The 25,344-nt window shown below is 38.3% G+C and overlaps 2 protein-coding genes and 1 long non-coding RNA gene across 3 annotated transcripts; 2 read left to right on the forward strand and 1 right to left on the reverse strand.

The window, feature by feature from the left end:
• Positions 1–4,390: 4,390 nt before the first annotated feature.
• On the forward strand, positions 4,391–12,950 carry LOC114141865 (uncharacterized). Its single transcript, XM_028012741.1, has 7 exons — positions 4,391–5,016; positions 6,840–7,214; positions 7,287–7,562; positions 8,342–8,429; positions 9,660–9,714; positions 11,445–11,569; positions 12,177–12,950. The coding sequence occupies exons 1-7, from the start codon at positions 4,965–4,967 to the stop codon at positions 12,232–12,234; spliced, it is 1,029 nt and encodes a 342-aa protein (XP_027868542.1). The 5' UTR covers positions 4,391–4,964; the 3' UTR covers positions 12,235–12,950.
• Positions 12,951–13,742: 792 nt separating this feature from the next.
• Positions 13,743–23,771, forward strand: mtx1a (metaxin 1a). The gene is made up of 9 exons (XM_028012742.1): positions 13,743–13,816; positions 14,263–14,403; positions 16,530–16,599; positions 16,690–16,769; positions 18,840–18,932; positions 19,016–19,198; positions 20,884–20,960; positions 22,171–22,328; positions 23,397–23,771. Exons 2-9 carry the CDS (start codon positions 14,323–14,325, stop codon positions 23,621–23,623), a joined length of 969 nt encoding a protein of 322 aa, XP_027868543.1. The 5' UTR covers positions 13,743–13,816; positions 14,263–14,322; the 3' UTR covers positions 23,624–23,771.
• Positions 19,264–20,877, reverse strand: LOC114141870 (uncharacterized). The gene is made up of 2 exons (XR_003594917.1): positions 20,316–20,877; positions 19,264–19,920 (listed from the first exon to the last, which is right to left on the reverse strand). It is a non-coding gene; the product is annotated as an uncharacterized LOC114141870 (long non-coding RNA).
• Positions 23,772–25,344: the final 1,573 nt, after the last annotated feature.

Below are 25,344 nucleotides of genomic sequence, written 5' to 3' on the forward strand. Positions count from 1 at the left end.
GGGAGGCTGCGCGGAGCTGCCGAGAGGAGACTGCACGAAGATCGTCTGTGCGGGGTAATGACTCACTGCGTAGAGAGGTTGTTTTTCTAAAATGTAGTTAGAATAAAAATATTTTTTTAAATGTAGGTTTTGGTTAAATAATTAAGCTTACAGTATACAATATTAAATTCTTCTTTCACCATTTACAATATCATTATTAAGAATTCTGACTGAATGAGTTACAACATTGAATTCTCTTAGAATAAATCAAATATTTTTGAATTGAATTATCCAGTAATTAGTGTTTGTGTCTATTTATAGATATATTTTATTCATGACTGTGTTTGAGGGATGACATATGCTGAAACATTCATATTAATTGTATTAAAGTTTATTTTAATCCAATCGGGAAGTTAATAGAAACAACAATATACAAAATTATGTTTCTGTTGTCTGCTTTTACTTTTGATAAAACTTGACATTATATATAAACTTTTCTGTAAACAACAAAACAACACGTTGTGGCATTGCAGCATTAAACACCTGTTATATTTACTGACAGGTTTTAGGTCATTTCTGATTAAACAATCAGGCTACTACCTTTTTCCTTAAAGCCAGGATCGATTTGGATAGTTTTCCCCCTTGATAAATTAAATCATGATTTGAAAACAGTTTTTGTATTCATTCAGGTTATCTTGAGCCAATATTGATATTTATTTGATGGTCTGAAGAAAAATAAAGAGGAGCAGCACTTTTTCACAGGTGGTTTTTGTATGAAAGAGTGATTCTATCATTATCATAAACTTATTTCTTTGACAATACAGCTCATGTCTTTGATCAATTTGTAGATTATTGATTTATGACATTTGTGAGACATGTTTGATATAAAACCTTGTCTTCTTACTTATATTTGTGAAAGGGAATTTTTATTTTGTTAGAAACAATTTTATGGAGAATGTTTACGTTGGTGGTCGGTATCTGTCGTCTTCAGAAATGTGGTTGGAGTGAGACATCCCTGGCGCTTCCTCTCCTCCCTCAAATGGTCCTCCAGGAGCAGGAGGAGACTCCGCCCCCTTCTGGCCTCCCGGATGTTAGATAATGACCAGGAAGTGCCCTTATTTGTCCATGAACGGGATTTAACTGCTGCAGAAATGTTACTGGTACTTTGTTAAAAAAATAAAAATAGAAAATTTTATAAATAAACAAACTGTCTTTAATTTACTTAAATATGCTAAAACAAAAATGATGAAATAATCCAAATTTAGAGGCTGAAATCAGTCAAAGAAACATCCAAGCTAAGATTATATTACTGCTTTAATGTTCATAAAGTTTAAGGAGGCAAAAATAAACCTAGAAGGTACCAAATATCTTAAACATGAAAACATCAGACATGCAAGAGTGAAAAAACATTTTACACCAAATCAAAACACATAAATGTTCCTGATTCATCTCCTGTTGCAGGTTTTTCTGAGTTTTGATGTTTGAGTAAAACTTGGAATAATAATAATAATCTGCCTGCTTCCAGAACAATCGTACCTTTATTCATGTTTCTCTTCTTTGGATCAAACATTTATCTGCAGTGACAGGCGCAAACATGCAGCAAGCAGTGAAACGCGCTGCAGATTCATATCGTCCCTCGGTCTCCGGAGAAGTTGGCCACCAGGAGATCGATGAGCTGATGTGGAGCGCGGTACTCCAACGTATCCACAAAGTCCTGCAGGGGTCAAAGTTCACAGAGGTAACACTTTTAACTCAACCCACATATGAAAGCTGGTTCAGTTTGATCCGGTTCACTGAATTCATGCTGAGCATGCATGTGGTGACAGTAGAAAGGAAACCTCCAGTAGAACCAGATTGAGCCTGGAAATCCAGAAGTTCTGGTAGAATCAGCCTGCAGGTCAGAACCAGCAACTCCACTTTGGATTTTTAATCTGCTCATTTTTTTAAAACAACACAAAAAAACAAAAACTTTCTTCTTGTGTCTTGTGGAATTAAACCCGAGCGCAGACAGAAGAAAAGGCCTGACAGACATTTATTAACCGCAGGAACAACGAAGCCAGGAAAAAACAATCGACATGAAGAGAACAAAAGGATCTGAAAAAGAGGGGAAAACGGGCTGGCTTTTAACTGCTGGGAGGTGATTGAATGAGAACCAATTGCAGAAATAAAACATCACAAAAACATTGCAGTTCTTCCAGATATGGATATCTAGGACTGTTTGGAGCAGCAACTATTGGCTAACGTAAAACTAGCACTGTGAATTTCATGCTAATGTGATATTTAGCCGGTTGGACAGATAGCATCATTAGCATACTGAGTAGCATGCTAATCAAATAGTTCATGAATTACTTCCTCATCAGGTTGGTGATTTAAAAACTGATGTTTGTTTTTATGTTTTGTTTAAAAATTAGTTTGATGTGAAATTTTTAAGTGGAATAAAGAAATATGTAACTGATTTAAATGAACATCCATGCCAGAAGTTCAGGTTTATGTTTGCTTCAGGCTTTCAGGCCTTCAGGTTTTATAATTGTATCATTTTTCTGTTCTCTGGTCTCACCTGTTCGTACGTTTCCGTTTCGCTCTCTTAGAACTTCTTGGTTTGCTCCGAGTTGAATCCACTGCAGGACTGAAGGAGGTTCCTCACCTCCGCCAGGTTTCTTCCTTTACTGGACATGATGAAGCTGGTCAGACTGGCTCAGGTGGTTCTGGTTCTGGTTCAACACGCTGCAGGGTTTCAACAAAAAAATCTGATCCTTCAGGTCCCGACTCAGTCTGATTGGATTCCTTTGGCTTTCCGAAACGAGTTCCCACATGGCGGCAGAAAGCGGATCCAACCCGACATAAACGGGTTTATGTCCGAAAACGCCACAAACTGTCGGACCTGGAGTTGAGTTTGGTCTGAGTTCTGGTTCTCAGGACGTGTTCATGTGTTTAGTTTCTGTTCCTCTCCTGTTGGGAAACGCTCCGACACCAGCAGGTTCTGACCCAGTTGGTACTCACAGCCAGGATTCAGTTCACGTTTTAACCCGCTGCCCTCTCTCCAAGCGTCATTAGTTTCCATCAGAGGAGGTGATGCGACGCTGACTGCTGCAGAAGGTTCAACCTTTTTACATTTATTACATTTTTTAGATGAACTTTTTGCTTTGATTATTTATGATTTCATTGAAAGCAACAAAATAGTCAGATTTTATTTTAAGACTGTAGATACAGAACAAAGTCAGCGCTCCGGATCTGTCCCAGCCTCAGGCCTGGACAGATTTACATTCTCACAGAAAATATAGAAATATAATCATTTTACCAAAATCTAGATTTTTAGAAGAACCAAGCAGATCATCGTTTCACCTCTTCCTGAACATCATTTACTAACAACTATCAGCTAGAAAACTGATTTTGATCATGTTTTTAGTAAAGCTGAACTGCAGTCGGTTTGGCTGATTTAATTTAAGATGCAGAGAGAAAAAAAATACAGCAGGAAGTCAGAGAGAGAGAATGAACAGGAAGTTCAACACGTCATGGCTCACTACTGACACCTGCTGTTGCATTGAAAGAGTTGCAGCCTAATCACTGAAATAAATCATATTTCTATAGATATTACAACATAGCAGTGAGTGTCTGCAATATTATCACAATATAGACAATGTCTGGTGAATCCTATTTAAACATGTCGTCTATTTTTAGTTCTTAAAATGATTCATATTTTCTCCAGATATAATCTTGTTTATTTGAGTGGTAGCCACAGCGAGTATGGCAGGCCGTTTTACCATAAAATAAAAATTGAATCGGCTTGCTGTAGACCAATAGCAGCTGCCGTTTGGTATTCAGAGGCAACCTGACGTGAAACCTGATGGAGCAAAGCAGAAAGAGAATAAAAGGAAGAAGTTAAATGTGCTTTTGCATGTTTAAATTTTGCAGCTAAATGTGCAAACATTGGGAAGTTTTTCACAAATGAGCCGACAGTAACCAGGACGATGAAACGGCTGGAGCAAAACGAGGTTCAGTCAATGAACCGTGTGGCACAAAGCTGCATCATTTAAACGTTTCTGTCAAGACGCCCCACAACTTGCAACTTTTTCTCACGTGTAATTAACATTATTAAACATAATGAAGTTATTTTAATAACAAGAGGTTATGTAAAGTGGGCCAGTCGAACATCAATAATTAATCTGTTTGATCAGTTAAAATCAATTCATTCTGGTTGGCCAGGAAATGGTTCGTTTTTCTTTATTGCAACTGAAAACATTTTAATAGAAAGTCTGAGTTTAAAGAAAATTATATCTAAATATACAGAATATACATCTAGTATATTCTGATGTATATTCAGAATATACTATTCTGTTCTGGTTTTTCATTAATATTTAGCTTTTTTACCAGCAGCTTAAAAAACACAAAAAGTTTGTAATTCTCTTCCTGTCTGTTTCCTGTGTTTTTGTTATGTTATGCTGGGTTAGAGTTACGTCTTTCATTAGGATTATATTACACTCTTTAGATCAAATGAGTCAGAAAACATTTAATTTACAGCTTTGCATCAGTTCCTCTTCCCTAAAGTTGACTTTGATTTTTTAAGCTGCTTGTTTAATAACTAATTCTTTTTATTTTTGTCATTAAATACACACACAGCAGTTTTAACTGTTGGAAAAACAGGTTTCTATTCCACTGATGAAGTGGAATAGAAACGTTTTAAAATAATGGCTCCTCTTTCCGTTGCTGGATAAAAATCGGCTCCAAACCTCAGAGAGGAAACCAGGAAGCTCAGTTCCACCAGGAACGTTTCCACTTCCTGCCTTGTTTTTTCACATAACGCATGAACTCATTTCTACCTGAGTGCTTCTGAAAGCTGAGCTGCAGTCGGCCTAATTTAACATGCAGAGAGGAGTTACTGGAAAAACAAATAAAGCAGGAAGTGAGAGAGAGAAAACAGGAAGTTACATCATCGCTGATCAGTTTTCTGACAGAACGATCAGCAGCAAAGAGTCTAAAAACTCAGGATGGCTCCTGGAGATGAAAAGGTTTTCTGGAGCTTCATGTTCCTGCTGGCAGGTGAGAAGTTTGATCTTCATCAGGAAGAAAAGAACCTGGAAGCAGGAAATTAAATCTGTGTAAATAATTTCTAAAGTTTTATTGACAGCAGAGTTTTTCTCCTTCGTCTCTGACTCTGAGTCCGGCTGAGTTCGTACAGAAACGAGAAAGTTTTGCAGGTTTCTAGAAACTTGTGTTTGTTATTTCTTTGGTTTTCCTGCTGATTCGTGTTCTTCTTTTCCTGAATGAGTCACATTATTATTTCACACATTCACTTTGTGTTGAAGAAAATCAGAACAACCTGATTAAATGAAGCATCATTTTAAAAAACACTTCAATATTTAGCTGTAAAATGCAAAAAAAACAAAAAAACAATGAACTTTAATATGTTTAAAATTTGATCATAATTTTCATTTTGCATGACACCCCAGGAACATGTTTGATGCATTATTCAGAAAGTTAGTATTTGTAGATCAAGTCACTGATATTATGCAGTAAATTACTCATTTAATGTCGGACTTCCTGTCAGCTGTTTGCGTCGGAAATGTTCAAATCTGATTTTTACATGGAAAGAGTGAAACATCTGAGGCCAAACACAAAAAACAAATAAAAATACAAATTCAAAACGCAACACAATCCAAATCCCTGAAAAAGTTTTTTCCTTCTTACAACCAAACTGCCTTCTTTAAAACACAGAGTGAGTAACGGTGAGGCGGCAGGCCTTCGGGTTCAGCCGCCCACTTCTTCACTAATTCAGAGTAATTCAGTTTATTTTCTTTAAATATTTCCAGGCCAGTGAAAGTAGATTTGCTTCACAATGTAGTTTTATTCCAACATGAGCACATCTTGTTAAAATTAGTGTTCAGAGAAATCCAAACCTTGAAAGTTAAAGCGTAAACAACTGAAACATTTTCAGTAAAATAAGAGCCTTCTTACATCATGTTTTCCAGGAAGCAGTTCCATCACAACTTAGATTTCATAAATATGAGGACATGAGTTAGAGAGAGTTTCCAACACGTTTCTTTACATCAGAATTTCCTTTTCTGAAACGCCAAATGTTTGTTCACAGACAGTTAGAGAAATATTGCACCGTTCTCTGTGAGTTTATTCACACTTTCTATTGACCCTGTAATGTTTTTCCTCTGCAGACGAGCTGTTTTAAAGAAGCACCGATCTGGTTTTACAAAGTTCTGATTAATTGAGTCACAATGAGCTGAATCACCGAGGATCTGAGGAAATTTGCTGCTCCAAACTCATCATAATCCTAGTGATGTTCACTGACTGAGTAACAACAGCAGTTCACTGGCTCATGGCTGATGCATCTTTCTTCTGACTGTCAGACAATCATAGGGCGTTGAGTCATAAAAATATTTAAATTATGCAGCTTTATGTTACATTTGCTACAACACCAAACAGTTTATTAACTTGATTGATCAGTTTTTTTTACCTGTTTCATCATCCTCATTTGATGTTACAAACTGAGTTTGTTTTTGTCTGTTTGCATTTTTTCTCTTTTCTTTTGAGCAGCTCTGGATGAGATTATTTAAGTTTTACATCAGAGTCTCTGGAAATAAAAAAACAAGTTGCCAGTGGAGGCGTTTTGTGACTTCAGTGTGTTTCTGGGTTAGTTTGTGTTTATGGAGCCGATAACAAGAAGCAGAATTTACTTAGTTTCTAACTCGCAGCACAATATCCGTGTTCACGCAATGGGTGTGCCCCCTGGTGGTCACAGTGATTACAACAAGTCCAGCTGGAGCAGACGTAGGCGGCCCAATGGACAGCAGCAGCGTAATATAGATCAGGCTTTCACTAAGATAATCATTTTAAACTCTCTGTTTCTCCAGGAGCCGCGGCCCAAACCATCCGGTACCAGTTTGGATCGACCTGTGCAGTGAGAGGATCGACTGTCATCCTGCCCTGTTACTTCACTCCTCTGAAATCTTTCTCTCCTGAAGGAAGACAGATTCCTCTGAGGGTCGTCAGAGTTCGCTGGTGTAAGAATCATCCGATCTGTCAGGGAACGACTCCGTCTGTTTACGACAGCAACTCAACGGCCAGAGAGCCTCGGTTTCATTACCTGGGCAACATGGAGGCAAAGTGCACTCTGCAGATCAGAGACATTAAGATGGAGGACATGGGAACCTTTAGATTCAGGATGGAAGCAGATAATTCTGCTGGACATTTTACAAACCCGACTGGAGTCACAATCTCAGTGGCTGGTAAGATCAACATGTCACATTCAGACAATAATCACAGATATTAATGGAAACTAATGAGAATGTTTCACTTAGATCTGATCAAAATGGAGATAAAGAGCTCCAGCAACAAGTCAGAGGTCAGCAGAGGTCAAACTGTCTCCCTGCAGTGCATCACTTCAACCTGCACCTTCACTCACCTGGAGGTCACCTGGAGGAAAGATGGCCACGCCCTCCCAGGGAACGGCTCCGCCCTCCAGCTCGGCCCTCTGACCGCAAAGGATTCTGGGAACTACAGCTGTGCTCTGACGAGTAACATGGAGACCCAATCAGAGCCGTTCAGCCTGCAGGTGGAGGAAAAGGAGGAGAAAGGTTGGTTCTGGTTGATTCTAGTTGGTTCTGGAGACATTTTCAGCAACAACAGCAACATCTAAAAAAAACTAGAAGATCTTTAAAAAGTTCAATGTTTTCTGTTCACACAATGAGTAAAATATTTCAAACCAAGAAAAGTTAGTGGAAGGAAAAAGTGTAGTAAGTAATGGAGTCCTAGCATCCAGGATAAGCTCCGATTTGACAGGATTGTCTTTCAAATCCTTGAAAAACTTTGTGAGATCTTCGCCTGGAGCCGGAGCAGCAAGCAACGCGACCAGGGCTTCCTGGATTTGGGTTTTCATTCTGCTAACCAGAATCATCAAAACTACAAGAAATAAAAACTTTACATATTTTATTCAAGTCGTAATAAATCTACATAACTGATGAGTTTGTAAAATGGAGGACAAAAGTAAGGAACTTTTTCATCGTACTTTAATTTTCTGAGCTATGCGTCCACCACATGTGACAGATTTTTTTAAAAGGTTTTTTGGCTGCAGTGGCTTTTATTTGAAAATGTGATGACAGGAAGTAATGAGACAGAGACAGGAAGACTTGTGGCGAAGGTCAGCAGGCCGGGAATCGAACCTGCGACAGCCACGTCTGGGACCAAAGCCTCCTTATTTGGGTTTTGCTTGACCTCTTTTTTATAGCTAAACTCTTGAGATTTTCTGTAAATTAAATCCTCTATAAACAGTTGAAATCATCTAGATTTAATAGAATCTGAAAGGTGCGTCCAGCTGCAGAGTAAGCCTGATAGTTAGAAACTTTCTGTTTTCCAGAGTTTAAACTTCCTCTGGCTGCTGCTGTGACGTTTGGAGTCCTGCTGGTGGTCACCACCCTCATCCTCCTCATCTTCATCTTTAAAAGGTACCGCAGTAGAGCTAATGTGCTAATAGAGTAGCTAATATAAACCACTCAGACCTTTAAGATCATCAGAATCAAACCTACTAACTATTCCGAGTCAGAACTAAACATGGTTTTAGTTTTTATGCTCCAACACTCTGGAATAAACTTTTAAGACGCTCCGACCTTCAGTTGATTTAAAACAAGGTTAAAAAACTTCTTGTTTGACGTTTCCGTTTCTTAATTTGTTTAATTCTATTCATTCACTATATTCAAAATTTTAATGTTTATTTTGTTTATTTTCAATCTGCTTGATTTTTTTTATGTTGTTTTTAATTTTCTTGTTCAAGCACTTTGAATTGTCTTTGGCTGAAAGTTGCTATTTAAATAAAGTTGCGTTGCCGAAGAGGTTTGCTAACTTTGAAAGTGTTTACTGCACTTAGCTTCCTATTTTTCCTGATAAGTTCTGAAGCGCTGGTTTACTTGGCTGTTCTGTAAACTTTTAGTTGAACAAAGGTTGATATCTGTGTTGAGGACTGCTAAAGAGTCTCTAAGTAGATGTTTATATTCACGCTCTTATTTTGAAGTTTGTTTACTCTGCAGTCCTGTTTCCTCTCGTTCTCTCTCTGTTTCTGCTCCAATAACTTTATTTCAAACAAGAAACATGCAGTTGGGTTGTAGTCTTTCAAGAGCAGGTAGAATTTAAATTGAAGTTTTAGCATTAGCCATTAGCTTCATCTAAATACCATGTTGGTGTAGCTCTTTCACGTTAGTATAACTAAATTTAATAATTAAATTTAATAATTTAAAAATTTAATAAATATTTTAGGTTTAGCACAGCTAGTATTTTAATTAGCAGTGCCCAAAACAGACTAGTAGATTAATCCATCATATCACTGTCAATAAGATTTGAGCAAATATTTTTCCAATCTCAATTCATTTTAACACATTTTTTTTACATTTGTAAACAAACTGTAGATGATTAACGAGCTTTGATTGTCTGGCTGTTTCCAGAACCATCCTGAAGACAAACAGGAAGCTGAGTAATTAAACCTTTATTTAGAAATCAATCTGTGTTAAAGCAGAATTTATTAAACCTTCTCATCCACATTCAGCCACCAAAGCGCAACACCACCTTCTGTGATGTCATCAGGGTGGAGTTCAAAGATTTTACCACCAAAATCCAAACATCAAGGAGGATTATTTTTTTATTTGATTAGTTCTTTCTGTGTTTAAAGCCTTTGTTTGTTGCAGGAAGCGAACAGCAGCAGGGAGTCCAAACATCATGAGAGGAGAAACAGAGATGAAGGTGACTTCCTGTTTGTCATCGATTCTGTGGCGATGTTGGCATATTCATGTCTTATTTTATTTATTTATTAGCCTCTGTTTATGAGTTGATTGACTGGACAGAGGTCAGGAAGGGACGAGGAAGGAAAGGCAAGATCCAATCCAACATGTTTCTATTTGCGACTTTAATTAATTATTAAATTATTAGATTAAGTAAAAGAAATGTATCTATAAAATGCCAATAGAAACATGGATTCCAAGGCAAGACAGTCTACAATGCCCCAACCTTCTGGCTGCGGTACTCCATTTTACAATTATAGTTTATTAAACCTTCTTTTACAATTAGTTACTGTATTAGCAGTAACTAATTTTAACTAAGTACCTCATTACTGAGGTACTTCCTGTGTTGAAGATGTGGACACCACCAGCAAACAGCTACCAGGCCAAGAAGTACAAAGCCAAATAAAGCTGCTGTCCTGGTTTTGGGAATAGCAAACCTGCATACAGAGTCTGTAATACAGATGTAAAGCAGTAATGTAAAGTATGTAAAGAAGTGACTTTATTCACAATAAATTCAACTGTATGAAAAGACTTTAGCCTGGAGCTATTAGCATGCAGAAGCGCCAGCCACGAGCTAGCTTGCTAGCATTTAGTTTACTTACTTAGCGCACCAGTTTATATTGTGTTAATACTTGGACAATTAAACCGATTAAGACTAATAATTAAATACCTTATAACATGGGAACATGCAGCTACATGTGTAAATGTCCGTGTTTTATTTACACTCCGCTGTAATTACCAGAAGCCATGTGGAAAATCAAGATATAGTCGTTTATCATCACAAATACAGAATCTCATTCTGAACATTAAGACTTTTTAAAAAAATATTTTATATTTTTTTAATATTAGAGCTGCATTTAACGGTTATTTTAGTAATAAATTAATTTTTCAATTATTCTGAAGATTAACTGATTTATCAGATTTTTTTTAAATGGCACATTCTACATATTGTTTTATTTAACTACTTAAACCTTTTTTATACTATATTTAAAATACATTCAAAGATACAAATGAACAAATGGTTAGATTTCTTTTTTAAATAGGAAAAGAAACATTTTATTGCCTGATATACAATAACCACATTATTTTAGTGTGAAGCTAAAAGAGCCAATTGATAATTTTTGGGTAAAACATATTTACAGAATAAAGTGTTTTTCAGTCTTCATTGCAAAACGTATCTATTTTTTGTACAGTTTTGGCTGAATTACTTCCATAAATGTGGGTTTTATTTTTTAGCAAATTGCCATTTTTGAGTGTGTAAAGGATTAATCAATTAATTTGATTAATCGTTTCAGACCGATTATATAAATCACAAGGACAAATAAATCTGATTGAAATAATATATATAAAACCAGGTGTTTGCAGCTGGTTGTTTTGCAGCAGTCAGTCAAACTGAGGATGCATGTGGTGACAGTGGAAAGGAAAAGCTTCCTTTGAACCAGAACCAGATTGAGTTTGAGGAGGCAGCTCCCATGTTTGACTACAGGTTTGAAGACAAAACATCGTAGAAATAGTTTGCTTTGCAAATATTAAATAATCAGAAGTTACTGAAGGCTGAAGATAATCAGGTCAATTGAAAATTTTGATACAATAAAGTAACAGTCAGGATGATAAACAGTAATAAGTTTGTTCCTGCAGCTGTAGCAGTCTGTTCCTCAGTGTTCACTGTCTTCTTCTCTCTGCGCTCCTCAGACTGATCACATCTACAGCAACGTCCTGCCGCCTCTCCTGGAGGAAACAGGAAGTCAGAAACAGGAAGTAGAGGCTGAGGAGATCAGCTACGCTTCGGTCCAGTTCAAACACAGCGAACACAGCAGGTAGGACATGCAGACATTACTGACTGACTGACTGACTGACTGACTGACTGACTGAAAGAACAAACTATTTGTTAAAAAGCCAACTCAATTACTGAGTATTGGATCAAATTATCAATCATTTAATATTTAAATAATACATCATCAGACAGACCAAAATATTAGAGTTCAGTGGAGATTTTTGTATTTAAAAAATTTAAATAACAATAATTCATATAAATTACAAAAAATGGCAAAGTCAGCCAAAGGAAAATTATTCAAATAAGTTTCTTTCAATAAAAAACTTCAGAAACTTTAACAGGAACTGCAGCTGTCTGTCTGTCTGTCTGGTGAATTTTGGTTTGTTTTTCATTCAGTGGGTAAAAAATCCAGAAATTTTACTGAAGTAAGAGTTTCATTTTCTTGAGTAACTTTTTGAAAATTGTATTTTTAGGAGTATTTTTACTAGTTACAACCCGACTCTGGGTGATGATCATGTGATCTCTAAATTTCATCTCTGCTGTGTGACTCAGATCTGGAGCAACACTTTGCAGTGGTTCTGTTTTGATCCTGCAGGGAGCTGAGACACTTTTACATTTATAACTCCTTATTTTTTATTTATTCTGTGCAGAAAAGCAAAAGAAGAATCTGAGCCGACCATCTACTCTTCAGTAGCCTCCAGAGGATGAGGTCACGACCCGCGACCTCCCATTTTAATGTGGCTGAATCAACCGACAACATCTTCTGGTTTCACCTCAGTACAGAAGAAGAAGAAGCAGCTTTCTGGACGATCTGTGCGCCGGATTAGACTCACATGGATTCTCTTTATTAATCCTCCATCCTGCTGCAGCTGAAGCTCAAACTGTTTCTGTTTGAGAAACCGGGTCAGAACCGAAGGAATCACGATACTCAAGCAGAGCAGAAATATTTAACAGACAGTGTTAGAAACTGAATGGCATATAAATAATGTCACCAAATTAAATTATGCTGCTGACAAAACAAAAACAACCTTTAAATGTGACGCAGTTTCCGTTGTTTAACTTTTATTTCTGAAATCTGTAAATATCTTCAAGCACAACTAGAGACTGTATGGAATATGTAAATAGTACATAATGACATAACAATATATAAAAATATATACAATTGTGCAGTATATCTATCCTAACCAGTATTTTTGTTGTTAAAAACTCACAGCTATGGTGGCCTACGGGTTCAAACGAGTTGCAAATACATAAATGATGAAAACTCCAAAACACAAAAAAAGCAACAGAAAAATGCTGCATGGAAAATAAAAACAAAAAACAAAAGCAACAAGCAGGACAACAGCTCCAGACCACTAGGTGGAGTCTGGAGTCTGGAGTCGGTATATTAGCTTCGTAAATATGCTGCTGTTCTGTAATGCTGTAAAAGACATGAAGTACAACATGTTTTCTTTCTTCCACCTACTTTCTTCCGGTCCTCCCGTCTTTACTGAGGCTATGTTCTCACATGTTTTGTAGTTATTTTAACCACATGCTCTTTTTATGCAATTATAATGTGAAAGTTATTGCAAGAGCAAAAATTCAGAGATATATATTGAAAATCTTTTTGCTTTTTAGGCATCATTGACATGTTTTCTAAAAACTGGTGTGTAGATAAAAATACCTTTAAAGAAACATGTTGTTCCTGTTTTTATTGAGGAGAAACTCTGCTGAAATGCAAAATCCTCAAACTGGACCATTTTATAACTTCCTTCTCTTTTAGCATCACATTGAAACTGTACTATGTAAATCTAGTGTTTGTGAAATAAAGTCATGTGTTTCAGAAGACGGCAGTTTCACAACTTTTATCTCCTGAGAAGTGAAGAGGAGGAAGTTCTGTCACCACTTTGGGTTTTGGGAGAAGGAACCCGCCGCCGGTTTCTGCAGCAGGCTGCAGCACTGATGGTGAATAATCAGAAAGAAGCATCATAATCAGTCGTCTCTGCATGTTTTATTTTATATAGCTGGAGGAAGAGGGAGTCATTGACTCATCACTCCTTTATAAAATAGGAAACAGATTTTTTTTTAAAAGAGCAGAAGGGAAAAAAATTAATGATTTCAGTTGATTTCATGGTTGAGTTCAATTTTTCTTATATTCTGTCTTAAGTAATTAATGCTTCTCTCTTTCTTTCTTTTTTTTTTTTTACCACTTTTGTAGATTTCTTGAGATTGACCTTTGGTTTAGAAGCTCATTTCTAACACAAGAACGCTTGTGGCCAAACGTCTAAACCACAACTTCGCCAAAATTCAGGTATATTTTGGCGTGTCTACTGAGTTTTTGAGATTAAACTTTTCAATTAAATTTGAGTTGTTTTAATATGTAGATTGGTGACTGCAACATATGCAGCTAACTGCTGCCAGTTCTTCCTTTTATTGTTTATTTGTTTATTAATCATATGACTTTAACAACATAGTCTTATGTTATAATAGAAGTTAGTTTTTATATATTTGGTCTATTATCCATGTATTCTGTTTTGTTCAGTTTAAAATTATTTCATTTAATTTTCTTCACAATGATTTTATTATGTTTTCTCTACTTGAATGATTTCTGATGTTTCACATATGAATTTATTTCAATAGAATTACATGCAATTTGCACAGATTATTTGAGTCTTACTAAGTATCATTTTTAAGATGATACAAAATTATTTTATTTTATTTTATTTTATTTTATTTTATTTTATTTTATTTTGGTAGCCCCCGGTAGAGAAGAGCGCTGCTTTTCCGGTGTTAAAGTTCATCTTCCGGTTGAAAAAGATGGCGGCCCCCGACGAGTTGTTTTGCTGGGAAGGAGACTGGGATTTACCGTCTGTCAGCACCGACTGCCTGGTGGTTCTGGTAAGGGTTCGGCCGCTGGTAGTCGGTGTCGGTTCGCCGGCTGCCTGTCGGCGGTGTTTCTGCTACCGAAAGGCGGGTTAAATCCTGCAGCCGAACCGCTGAATGAGGCTCTGGCACCTAAACCGGATTATTTAAACTGGTTTAAATAATCCGGTTTAATATGACGGTCAAACTGGCTTATTTTAAATGTAATTTAAAGGTTTATTTTAACGAAAAATCACACGGAAGCTGATCAAACAGCCGCAGTAGTTTAATTGAGTAACTCTTTCTGTCTTCCAGTGGGAAATTAAGACAGTTAATATTAAAATAACTCGGTTAACTGCAGATCACGTGGTCTTTGGTACTTTTGAAAGTTTTAATAATAACAACGTTAATATTCAAAAGCTTGGATTTCCTAAACCTGGAGCATGTTTTCCTCTTTTATTCGTTTTAATCACTGGAACCAAAAGAAAATGAAAATCAACCTTGGAAGCCTGATTGTTGCATTTTTACCTGCTTTAATCATCGTTGGCTGCGATTGGTCGTAGCTTTGAAAACTGTAGAAAAAACAGCAAATATATTTATTGTTTGTCATTTGTCCTAACAAAGCTTACTGTATTCATCCTGAAGTATTCGGGATGATTTATATCCTAATATTAAGCATCTGGATGTTCATGAATGTTGTGTAATTCTGCGGATTACCAGCAGGGGGCACCAAACTGCTTTAAAGTGTTGGAAGTTTGACTTTCTGAATATTTTCTCTTGAGGTTCAGCATAAATTAAAAGCATTTAGTTGTAGAAAGCTCCTTGTCAGTTCAGACGTCCAGTTTCTGGATGTTTCTGTCTCAGCTTTTGACCAGGAAGTGTTTCTGCTGTAGGTTGAACTCAGACAGTGATTGGTTTGTAAATGAACTTCCCTGGAGTCTGATTGGTTCGTCTGCTTTAAGTAAACACTGCAGCTTTAAGAATCAGCAGAACAGTTAGTGAGTGACGGCTGGCTGTGGGTTCACGCATGGAGGAGGCGGGGCTTCAGCCCACCTGGGCGGTGACCAGGTGGACGGACGCTGTGATGTCCCACCCTGTCTGAGCGCTTAAACGTTATGTAACAAACACATCCAGGCGCGTTTTACTGCAGGAGCTTTTCAGCAGCAAACTGACTTTACCTTCTGCCTGGTGATGCTGAAGCAGAAACAGAACCCAGACCCAGAGGAGGAGCAGCAGAACCTCTGATCCATATGCAGCTCCAGTTCCCTCACATGCAGCTGGTGGAATAAATGTCTTCACAGTTTTATGAGGAAATTCCTCCTTATTTTTCCTGGTTGTAAAACCGAGTGAGGCTCTCGACTAGCAGCCAATTGTTCTTATGCAGTTTTTACTTCCAGAAGCTCTGAGTCAGGTTTTACTGTGTCTGTCTGAAAGCTGCTTTTGGTCCCGCCGGATCGACCTGCAGAGGAGCCGAAAGGCGGCGTTAAGCACAAACAGCCTGAATGAGAGAACTCATGTGAACAAAAACAGTGATTTAATCAGCAGCAGATTCTGGGAACATTTTCCAGATGCTTGCATCATGTCTCGGGCAGTTTAACAGAAACCCACACATCCCTACATGAGGAGAGGTTTGTTCCTGCCGTCTGCAGAGATCATTTATTCTGGTTCCTGAAGCTGCTACTGATTTCTGCTGCAGCTTAAATTAAAAATAGTTTCTGTCTGAATCTGAGAACAGCCATTATCCTTCTGCGGCTCCTCAAAGATTTTCTTAGAAATATTAAATATCAACTTATTTTGTTACATTTTTTTCATAATTTCAATTTTCACAGATATAACAAATATTGATGAGTTTTATGACTTTAACTCTTAAAGAGTGACTAAACCCCCACATGTTATTGTTTTTGCTGATAATTTGACTCTTCAGGGTTCCATCTTTGTTTACGTGCAAATTTTGACAATTTTGTTTAAATGTTAGTCACTTTTTAAAAAATGGTACTAGAGTTTTTGTTAGTCACGTTTTAAAAAAAAAAGTTGCTCGATTTTTTGGTAGTTGCTATTTTAAGTCACTAGATTTTTTAGTTGCTTTTTTGAAAATAAAAAATGTTAACTGGAGGTCAAACTGCTGGAGTAAAGATCTGTCTCTGATTCCTCCTGTTCTGCAGGCGTACGCTCAGTTCGCTGGCGCGCCGCTGAAGCTTAGAAAGATCTGCAACCCCTGGCGGAGTCCCGGCGGTGAGTCGGATCGTTGCAGCTCCGCTTCACTCCGACGGAAAAAATCATCCAAAACTTCTCACGCTTTACTGCTTCCCATGGTTTCACCAGGCTCTCTTCCTGCTCTGAGGACCAATCAGAACGAGACTCTGTCCCGCCCCTCTGACATCATCATCCACCTCAGGAAACAGGTGAACGTCTAACCAGGCAGAGAAAATAACTGATTTATTGTTTTTTAATAAGTAATTCAGGTAAATTTCTCCTGGATTTACGGTTGTTGACACGACTTTTGCAACAATGACATTTTTTAAGATTTAAAACATAGAGAGAGACCAGATACCTTTAATGTGACACTTTGTGGACTGAACATGAAGTCCAACCAGTCGCTCATTTGCATCTTTTATTTTTAATCATAATTTGCAGAGATTTTATAAAAGGAGCAAAATAATCTCATAACAATAACATAAAACCTTACCAAGTATTTTGTCTACTTCCTAGTGCAAATATCTACACTAGAAAAAGTACAAAACTAACAAGTAACATTTCAGCAAGATAAAGGAACTTGTTTTATGTCAATAATCCTTTAATATCGATTTTAAAAAGTCTTGTAACAGGATATTTTTCCTGGCTCTAAGTGGAAATCTGCCAGTGAAACTGGTGCTTTTATCTGTAGTTACACTTGGAGTTTCGTCATTTGCTGTTATCAGCCAAACCTCTGGCTTCAGCTGGGATCAGCAGCAGCTGGAAGACATTACCCAGCATGCTCTGGGGCAACCTCGCTGCGGTAGGTTGTCCAGAAACTGCAGGAGGAGCAAACTGCGGTCTTCATGCTCGGCTGCAGCTTTTAAACCCCGTCAGTCACGTTTCTGCTGCTTGTTTGTCTAAGTCATCATGGTTTCCAACCACAGCTCCCAACTTCTTCTTCATCCCAACGCTGATCTTTGGTGGTTTTTCCTCCTTGTCAGGTTCTTCTCACCTTGGTTTCAGAATAACTTCATGTCCTCACGGTAGTGAAGGAACATGAAAATGTTCCAACCAGAATCTGCAGACCTATAAACTCTCCAACACCCAGTAAGACACGCATGCAGAGCTTCAGACTGGACCAGAACCAGAACCAAAACTGTGCTCCTGTTTGAGTGAAGCTGCAGCAATCACAGCTGAACTTCTCCAGAACTTTCTGCTCCAGTCTGTCTCCTTTAGTTTACATCAGAATCAGAAAAAATAGGTTTTTAATCTTAATGGGTTTTATTTATTCTGGGAATATAAAGGTTGAGAAGAAGAATGAGGGTCAGGCAGCTTTTTATTTATGATTGAAAGTTATGCCTTTAAATACACCGCAATGTGAATCCAACAAGTTACAAGCTAATCAAATTGTCAATAAATTAACAGAAGTTAAAGGGGTGAACATGTATTGAATTTATCCGTAATATCGAGTTACACCACAGGGTGGCAGTGCATCTTTTACCCCACTTTGCCGTCCTCATATAAATGAAGAAGTGGACAAGCACTAGCTTGCAGCATTAGCTTTAAGTCAATAACGTTAATAACGTTCACCAAATATTACCAAATACTAGAGTTTTAATCATAGAGTATTTTTTCATTCCACCAACCAGTCTTTTGTAGACAATGTTTTGAGAGTGAAATAACCGTTCTACCGCGTTAGCATTTCATGCTACTTATCCTGCTAGGCGCTAGCTTAGCAGCAGACTGCTAATGTATTTTGGGTTGATTGTGCTATAGTTCATGTTTTATGTTCATATGTAATAATAATAATAATAAACTTTGTTGAACATTTTCTAAGTTATACTGCATTAACTGTTTTTGTAAACATTTTTAGAGCTTCCTCTGGTAGTTATTCTGTGGCCATTTTTGTTTACCCCAAAAAGAAAACTGTGGAAGCAGAAAAATCCAAGATGGAGAATGTAATGCCGAAGTGTTTATAAGTTAAAGTTAGGTTGTTGGTTTGGATGTTTGTCCGTAATCATAAGGTGAAAAATAATAAGTGTCTTTTTTTGTTTTGTGTAAAAAAAGGTTTGATGATTTGTTCTTTTAAATGAGTTAAAATGCTTTTTATTTTATTAAGTGTTTGCAATGTTGGTTTTAGAGTTGCTTTGTATATTTCAGTTAGAGGCTATACTAAAATAAATCAGGAAAAACTTTATTAAAAAGGTGAAAGTTTACAGCTTATACATTTCAGATTATAGCATAAGCAAGTTAGCATCTGCAGTGTCTGAAAACCCTCCTGGTTTGTGTTTCCTCAGAAATTCAATGCAGACTTCGACCTATCGGCTAAAGAAGGTGCTGACAGCCTGGCCTTCATCTCTCTGCTGGAGGAGAAGCTCATGCCGGCGCTGGTAAGACGGATGATTTCCCCCTGAACCTCTGCATCCTGTCCTGAACCCGCTCACCAGCCTGCGGGTCGGACTTCCTCCCGCAGATCTACACCTTCTGGGTGGAGCCGAAGAACTACGTGGAGGTGACCCGACGCTGGTACGCCGAGCACATGATGTTCCCCCTGAACTTCTTCCTGCCGGGCCGGATGCAGAGCCGGCAGCTGGAGAAGCTGCGGCTGCTGAGGGGAGACGAGCACCTGGAGGCTGGGGAGGAGCTGGAGAAGGAGGTGAGACCAAGCTGGAGCTTCCCACAGCTTAAAGGGCCGGTATCATGTAAAATCCACTTTTCTGGGCTTTTCATCATGTGTTAAAGTTATTCTCTCATCGTAAACAAACAAGGAGTGTTGCCTTGATTCTTTACTGGCTGTTTGAGAAATCCTTTAATCTCTATGGCAACCATTCAGCTGTGCAAAACGCCTGGGTGGATGTAGCCCCGCCTTCGAAGATGAAGCTCCTCCCCTTCTCAGCTCCTTAAGACTAGCCAGTAGCAATTAGCAAACATTTGGTGGAACTGCTGAGCCCATTGGAGGAGCTGCTGCTCAGAGCAACGCTGATAAAACCTTTAAAGGGTTAATAGAGGAGCCATGTTGGGACGACGTCCTGGAGGCGGAGCTTCAGAAAGAGCAGAAGTTCTTAAAGAAACAGAGGCCCAATTTCAAGATGTTAAATCTGGAGTCTAGGTTCTGTAGCTGCAAAACAAGCCCTCATCATCACCCCTCCACCACCATGTTTGATAGTTGGCTGCTCTCTGCTTCTTTCCCTGCTGAATAAATCCTGAGGAAGCAGCAGTTTCTGTTTGAAGCTGATGTAAAAATGAGCAGAAAGATGAATGAGTGAATAAATCCTGATATTCATCCAACGTTGTTCTAAATGAAGTAGAACAGCTCCTCTGGTTGGGATTTAATCTGTCAGTTTATTTGATTGACTTTATCATAAATGCTGTTTTAACCTCCATCCATCCATCCATCCATTTTCTGTTCACCCTTGTCCCTAATGGGGTCGGGAGGGTTGCTGGTACCCATCTCCAGCTACGTTCCGGGCGGGAGGCGGGGTTCACCCTGGACAGGTCGCCAGTCTGTCGCAGGGCAACACAAAGACATACAGGACAAACAACCATACACACACACACTCACACCTAGGGAGAATTTAGATAGACCAATTAACCTAACAGTCATGTTTTTGGACTGTGGGAGGAAGCCGGAGTACCCGGAGAGAACCCACGCATGCACAGGGAGAACATGCAAACTCCATGCAGAAAGACCCCGGGCCGGGAATCGAACCCAGGACCTTCTTGCTGCAAGGCAACAGTGCTACCAACTGCGCCACTGAGCAGCCTGTTTTAACCTAAATAATGTAATATATTATCTGGAAGTAATCTGGCTAATGACTCAAAGATCCGTGCCGATGTCTAAGCGTCACATAAACTCAAATCAGTCTGATTAAAACAGCAATGCTAATGTGTGTGTGTTTTTAATTATAGGGTAAAAGATCCATCATAGCATCCTCAGTAAAATGCTTCGCTCCCCTTTAGAACCTGCAGGAAAAACATTCTGGAGCCCAACTGCTGATACTGTGTAAAATAAGTTTGTTGTTAAATGAAAAATCTGCAAAAGGATTTTTTTTTTTTATCTGATTAATCTGGTTTATTTTAATATAATCTCAGGTCAGCTTCATTCTCTCCCTCTTGAATCCTTTGAGGTCAAAGGTCAGTCTAGTTTCTCGTTTTATTCTTTCTGAACTATCCCCTTCAAACTGTTCTGTTCCGGTTCTGTTGATGTTCGGAACCTCCTTGTATTTCCTGCTGCCAGAGGCATTTTGGACCCGGTGTTTTTATCAGAACCGAGGTGTTTAAGGATCGTGTTTGTTGTGGAGTTTTATCCTCTGAGTCGCGGTTTGGACCTGTGTTTTCCAGCTGTACCGGGACGCTGCAGAGTGCATCAACCTCCTGTCGCAGAGACTCGGCTCACACAAGTTCTTCTTCGGAGACTCGTAAGTTCGTAATGTATTTTGGGTTTGTTCTGCAATTTTTATCTTTATCTTTTATTAAAGGTAATAATAATAAACTCTGCGCTGCCTTTTACAAGTTATACCAGATTAATAGTTTTTGTAAACTGTCTTGGATCTTCCTCTGGTTGTTCTGTGACTTTTTTGGTTTCCCCAAAAATGTCCCAAAACAGAGAAAGCAAAAAAAAAATCCAAGATGGCCGAATGTAACGGCGTAGAGCTAAGTGATTGTCACTGCATGATCTGAAATACTTACAGGGAGGGTGTTTTTATTAATTTTCTTGTTGTATGCCATTGAAATCATAAAAATAGTCTATTAATTGAATGTAATTACAAGAAATAAAAATCAAAACGATTTTATCGCATTTTGCAACAGTTCTCACTTTGGTCACTTTTGAATCAAAAGTGAGGAAATATAGTTTAATTAGCGCTTCACATAAACACCAGTATGATAACATTCATTTGATCAAAAAAGGTGCTACAATCAGGGTGTGTGGTGGTGCAGGGTTAGCCCCCATCAGGAGGCTTCAGTCCTCGACGCGGCCGTCGCAGGTTCAAATCCCGGCCTGGTCACCTTTGTCACACGTCTTCCCTCCTCCTCGTTACCCTGCTTTTCTGTCTGAGCACTTTTAAATAAAGGCCAGTAGGGCCAAAAAATGACAAAGTTATAAAAAAATATATGCTTTTGTTGTTCGTGATGAGTCCACCAGGGGGCGCACCGGCTGTAGCCGCTAGCTAACAGTCCAGTGAGTCAAATACTGTTTTCTAATTCTTTAACTGAATTGACAGTTATTCATTAAGAGATTTATAACATGTCCTACCAAAATGACAAATGATAGCAAAAAGTATTTTAATTACTGTAAATAAATATGTTACACTTTGTTGATGTACATTTTAAGAATAATCCGTAAATATTTCTTCCAACGGTACGGATCGTCCAGTGACAATATCAGCCTTAAAACATTGTTGCTTTGGACGAGATTTGTCCGTAAGCTTGGATTATGATGGCAATAATAATTGCCTTTTTGTTTAAGTGAGTTATTATAATGATCTTTATTTATTTTAGCTTGCAGGCCAGATTTTACTTTCAGTTGGAGACCATTCTTCAATAAATCATCACAAACTTTATTAACAAAGGGATGTGTGCAGCTCACACATTAACGCTGCCATTTCTGTTGTCTGGTTTCTCCTGCAGGCCTTCGTCTCTGGACGCCTACGTCTTCGGCCACCTGGCTCCCATCCTGAAGTGCAGACTTCCCAACGGAAAGCTGCAGCAGCACCTGAAGTCCCTGGACAACCTGAGCGACTTCTGCTCCAACATCCTGCTGCTCTACTTCCCCAGAGACGGCCGAGGTGAGCAACATCTGGCAGCATCTGCAGGAAAATGCTCCACAAGTCACTTCTGGGCCCTAAAATTATGGAAGTTGGGTTGAAATGACTTCATATAAACTGTCTGTAAACAGATGAGCTCAGTGATGGAGGAGGAGGAGGAGGAGGAGGAGGAGGAGGAGGAGGAGGGAAAACATGGAGTCACAGAAAGAAAATAACTTGAACCACTTATTAAAGTTTTACCTTCAGCATGAGAAATATTTTAAATATAAAAAAGTAAATTATCATAAAAATATTTCCATCCATCCATCCATCCATCTTCTTCCGCTTATCCGAGGTCGGGTCGCGGGGGTAGCAGCTTCAGAAGGGAGGCCCAGACTTCCCTCTCCCCGGCCACTTCTTCCAGCTCCTCCGGGGGAATCCCGAGGCGTTCCCAGGCCAGCCGAGAGACATAGTCCCTCCAGCGTGTCCTGGGTCTTCCCCGGGGCCTCCTCCCGGTGGGACGGGAAATAAAATAAAATAAAATAAAATAAAAATATTTTATAAATTAAACATTTGAGTGTTATGTGTTAATTAAATTAATTAATTGCTATGTAAATGTCATAACTATTTTAATATACAAATTAAATAAAAATGATATGGAATCAAAATCTTATGTAAATGTTAAATATTTCAAATATTTAAAAATAAATTATAAAGCTATATAAACATGTTTAAATATTAATTATAATAATAAATGTTTTTTTATACATTATATTATATAAATGTTTAGAGAATGTTTTGCATTAATGAAAATTAATAATATGTAAATGAGAAATATTTTAAATATCTAAATATATTAGTTGGAGACCATATAAAAATTAAAGATATTTAAATATTTTAAACATCTAAAAAATATTCCAGATTTGTTTCTTTTATTGAAAATAATAAATAAGAACTTTAGTTATTTATGTAATTGTTGTAAAAATGAAGTGGAAAATATGAAATATTTGCAGAAGACATTTTATAACAACATGAACACGTTAGATCTGTTTAACGCCTTGACCTAAAGCCACAGCCGATAATCCTCCGATAATCATTTCTCTGCCGCAGAGCCGTCGGCCCAGAAAGCGCCGGCGGCGCCGGAGGCCGGAGACTTTGACAACGTCCCCAACAAGCGCAGGAAGCAGCTTCTGTCGGCGCTGTTTGCGTTGGGCGCCATGCTGAGCTACGCCCTGCTGACCGGCATGGTGTCCATCCAACACGGCCACCAGGAGGCGCTGGAGGAGCCGCCGGACCCGGAGCACATCGGGGCCCACGAAGAAGAAGGAGACGGCTGAGGAAAACGAAGGACGATACGGGACTGAGAAGCCAGAGCTTTTCCAGGTTCACGGCCAGGAAGAGATCCAAACAGAAATAATTTATGATCCTGGAGCGGACAGGAAGTGGGTCAGGGTGCTGAACAGGAAATAAAGATATTCAACCCACTGCAGCTTCACGGGAGCAATGTTTGAAAATATGAATTACTTCTTTTTAGGAAGATCCTCGGTTTGTCGGATTATATCTTTAATGTTTCTGCTGTTCACTAAACTAAAATCAGATTACAGCACAAATCTATAAATTAGGATTGAATTTTTAGAAATATTCAGCCATTTCTAGAAACCTGCTGATTAGAAAATGAAATGAAAACATTCCTGTAATCTGATGCAGGAAAAAATAAACTAAACTCAAGTTTGTTAACCGGAGTATAAAATTAAGTTTCATCTCAGTGCTGAAATATAAATTGCAATTATTCAATTTTACTACTTAAATTAATAAGCTAAGTTTTTCAGTTAACTTGCAGGAGGTATTTGTCATATTTCTTAGATTGACACTGTTCTTTTAAAAAGCCTTCAAACTCACAAAGATATTTACAGAAATCCTGTAAGAAGAGGAAGAGAAAAACTGGATGAAGATCATCAACAATAACTAGTGCAGCTAAATATTTACATTGCTGACTAAATATTTGGTTTGCAAATTAAATATTTGGAGCTAAATATTTAATTTAAAGCTACATATTTATCTTGGTAATTAAATATTTAGAATTAAACTAAATATTTACCTATTTAAATTTTAAGCTAAATATTTGGTTTGAAGCTAAATAAGTAGTTTGCTACTTATGTACTTTAAGCTAAATATTAAGGTTGCAAGTTGCATATTGAGTTTACAAACTAAGTATTTGGTTTGAAGCCAGATATGTAGCTAGCTAAGCACTGAGTTTGAAGCAAAAATATTTAGGTTGTAAATTAAATCTTTAACTTCCTAGCTACATATTTAGTTTGGAGCCAAGTATTTAGGATGTAAACTAAATTTGTAGCTTGCTAACTAAACATTTTGAAACTGATATTTATGAATGAATGAATAACTTGGTGAAAATATTAGTTTTCGCCTGTAACTTTGCAAACGGCTCCATATATTTTTATTCTGAGTCATATTTTTACAGCAGCCTGGATCAGTGAAGCCAGTTGGGAGCATGTAAATGTGGCCCCTCCGCCCTGAGCCTCCAGCCGTCGGTCCGGACCCGGTCCAGACCCGGTCCAGACCCGGTCCAGACCTCCTGAGGGACACCCAGCTGCACATGACGGCACCATGCAGGAATCCTGGCCGGGGTCCCTCGCTCCCAAAGAGCTGATCTGGAAACAGTTTGTGGACGAAAATCCTCCTTTCATTCTGGTCACAGAGAAACTGGAGAAACCAGCAGAACCGACACAGAACCATCAGAACCGACACGGAACCATCAGAACCGACACGGAACCAGCAGAACCAGCTCAGTGTCTGAAGGGAAAATCTCCTGTTTCTCACTTTCCATGCTTTGCTTTTTGCTGCTGCAGGCTGAGCAGGAAAACCAAGTCAGACGGTTGGATGAAGAAGTTTCCTCCCTCCTCACCTCACCTGCTGTTAAATACACGTTTCCATGGCAACGCTCCAGGATCCGAAACAAACAGCAGCAGAGCTGGAGGAGAAACTGTTGGGTTTGTTTCAGATCCTGGACATTTTCCTCCCTGAAACTCATGTTTCCTCC

This window comes from Xiphophorus couchianus, chromosome 3 (genome assembly GCF_001444195.1).
Source record: "Xiphophorus couchianus chromosome 3, X_couchianus-1.0, whole genome shotgun sequence".
Taxonomy (NCBI): Eukaryota; Metazoa; Chordata; class Actinopteri; order Cyprinodontiformes; family Poeciliidae; genus Xiphophorus; species Xiphophorus couchianus.

Bases quoted from the DNA above. Each gene is read 5' to 3' on its own strand.
- LOC114141865 (XM_028012741.1), top strand. From the start codon at position 4,965: ATGGCTCCTGGAGATGAAAAGGTTTTCTGGAGCTTCATGTTCCTGCTG. The intron at 5,017-6,839 runs GTGAGAAGTTTG...CTGTTTCTCCAG, and splicing joins CTTCATGTTCCTGCTGGCAG to GAGCCGCGGCCCAAACCATC. The intron at 7,215-7,286 runs GTAAGATCAACA...TGTTTCACTTAG, and splicing joins AGTCACAATCTCAGTGGCTG to ATCTGATCAAAATGGAGATA.
- mtx1a (XM_028012742.1), top strand. From the start codon at position 14,323: ATGGCGGCCCCCGACGAGTTGTTTTGCTGGGAAGGAGACTGGGATTTA. The intron at 14,404-16,529 runs GTAAGGGTTCGG...CCTGTTCTGCAG, and splicing joins CCGACTGCCTGGTGGTTCTG to GCGTACGCTCAGTTCGCTGG. The intron at 16,600-16,689 runs GTGAGTCGGATC...TGGTTTCACCAG, and splicing joins CCCCTGGCGGAGTCCCGGCG to GCTCTCTTCCTGCTCTGAGG.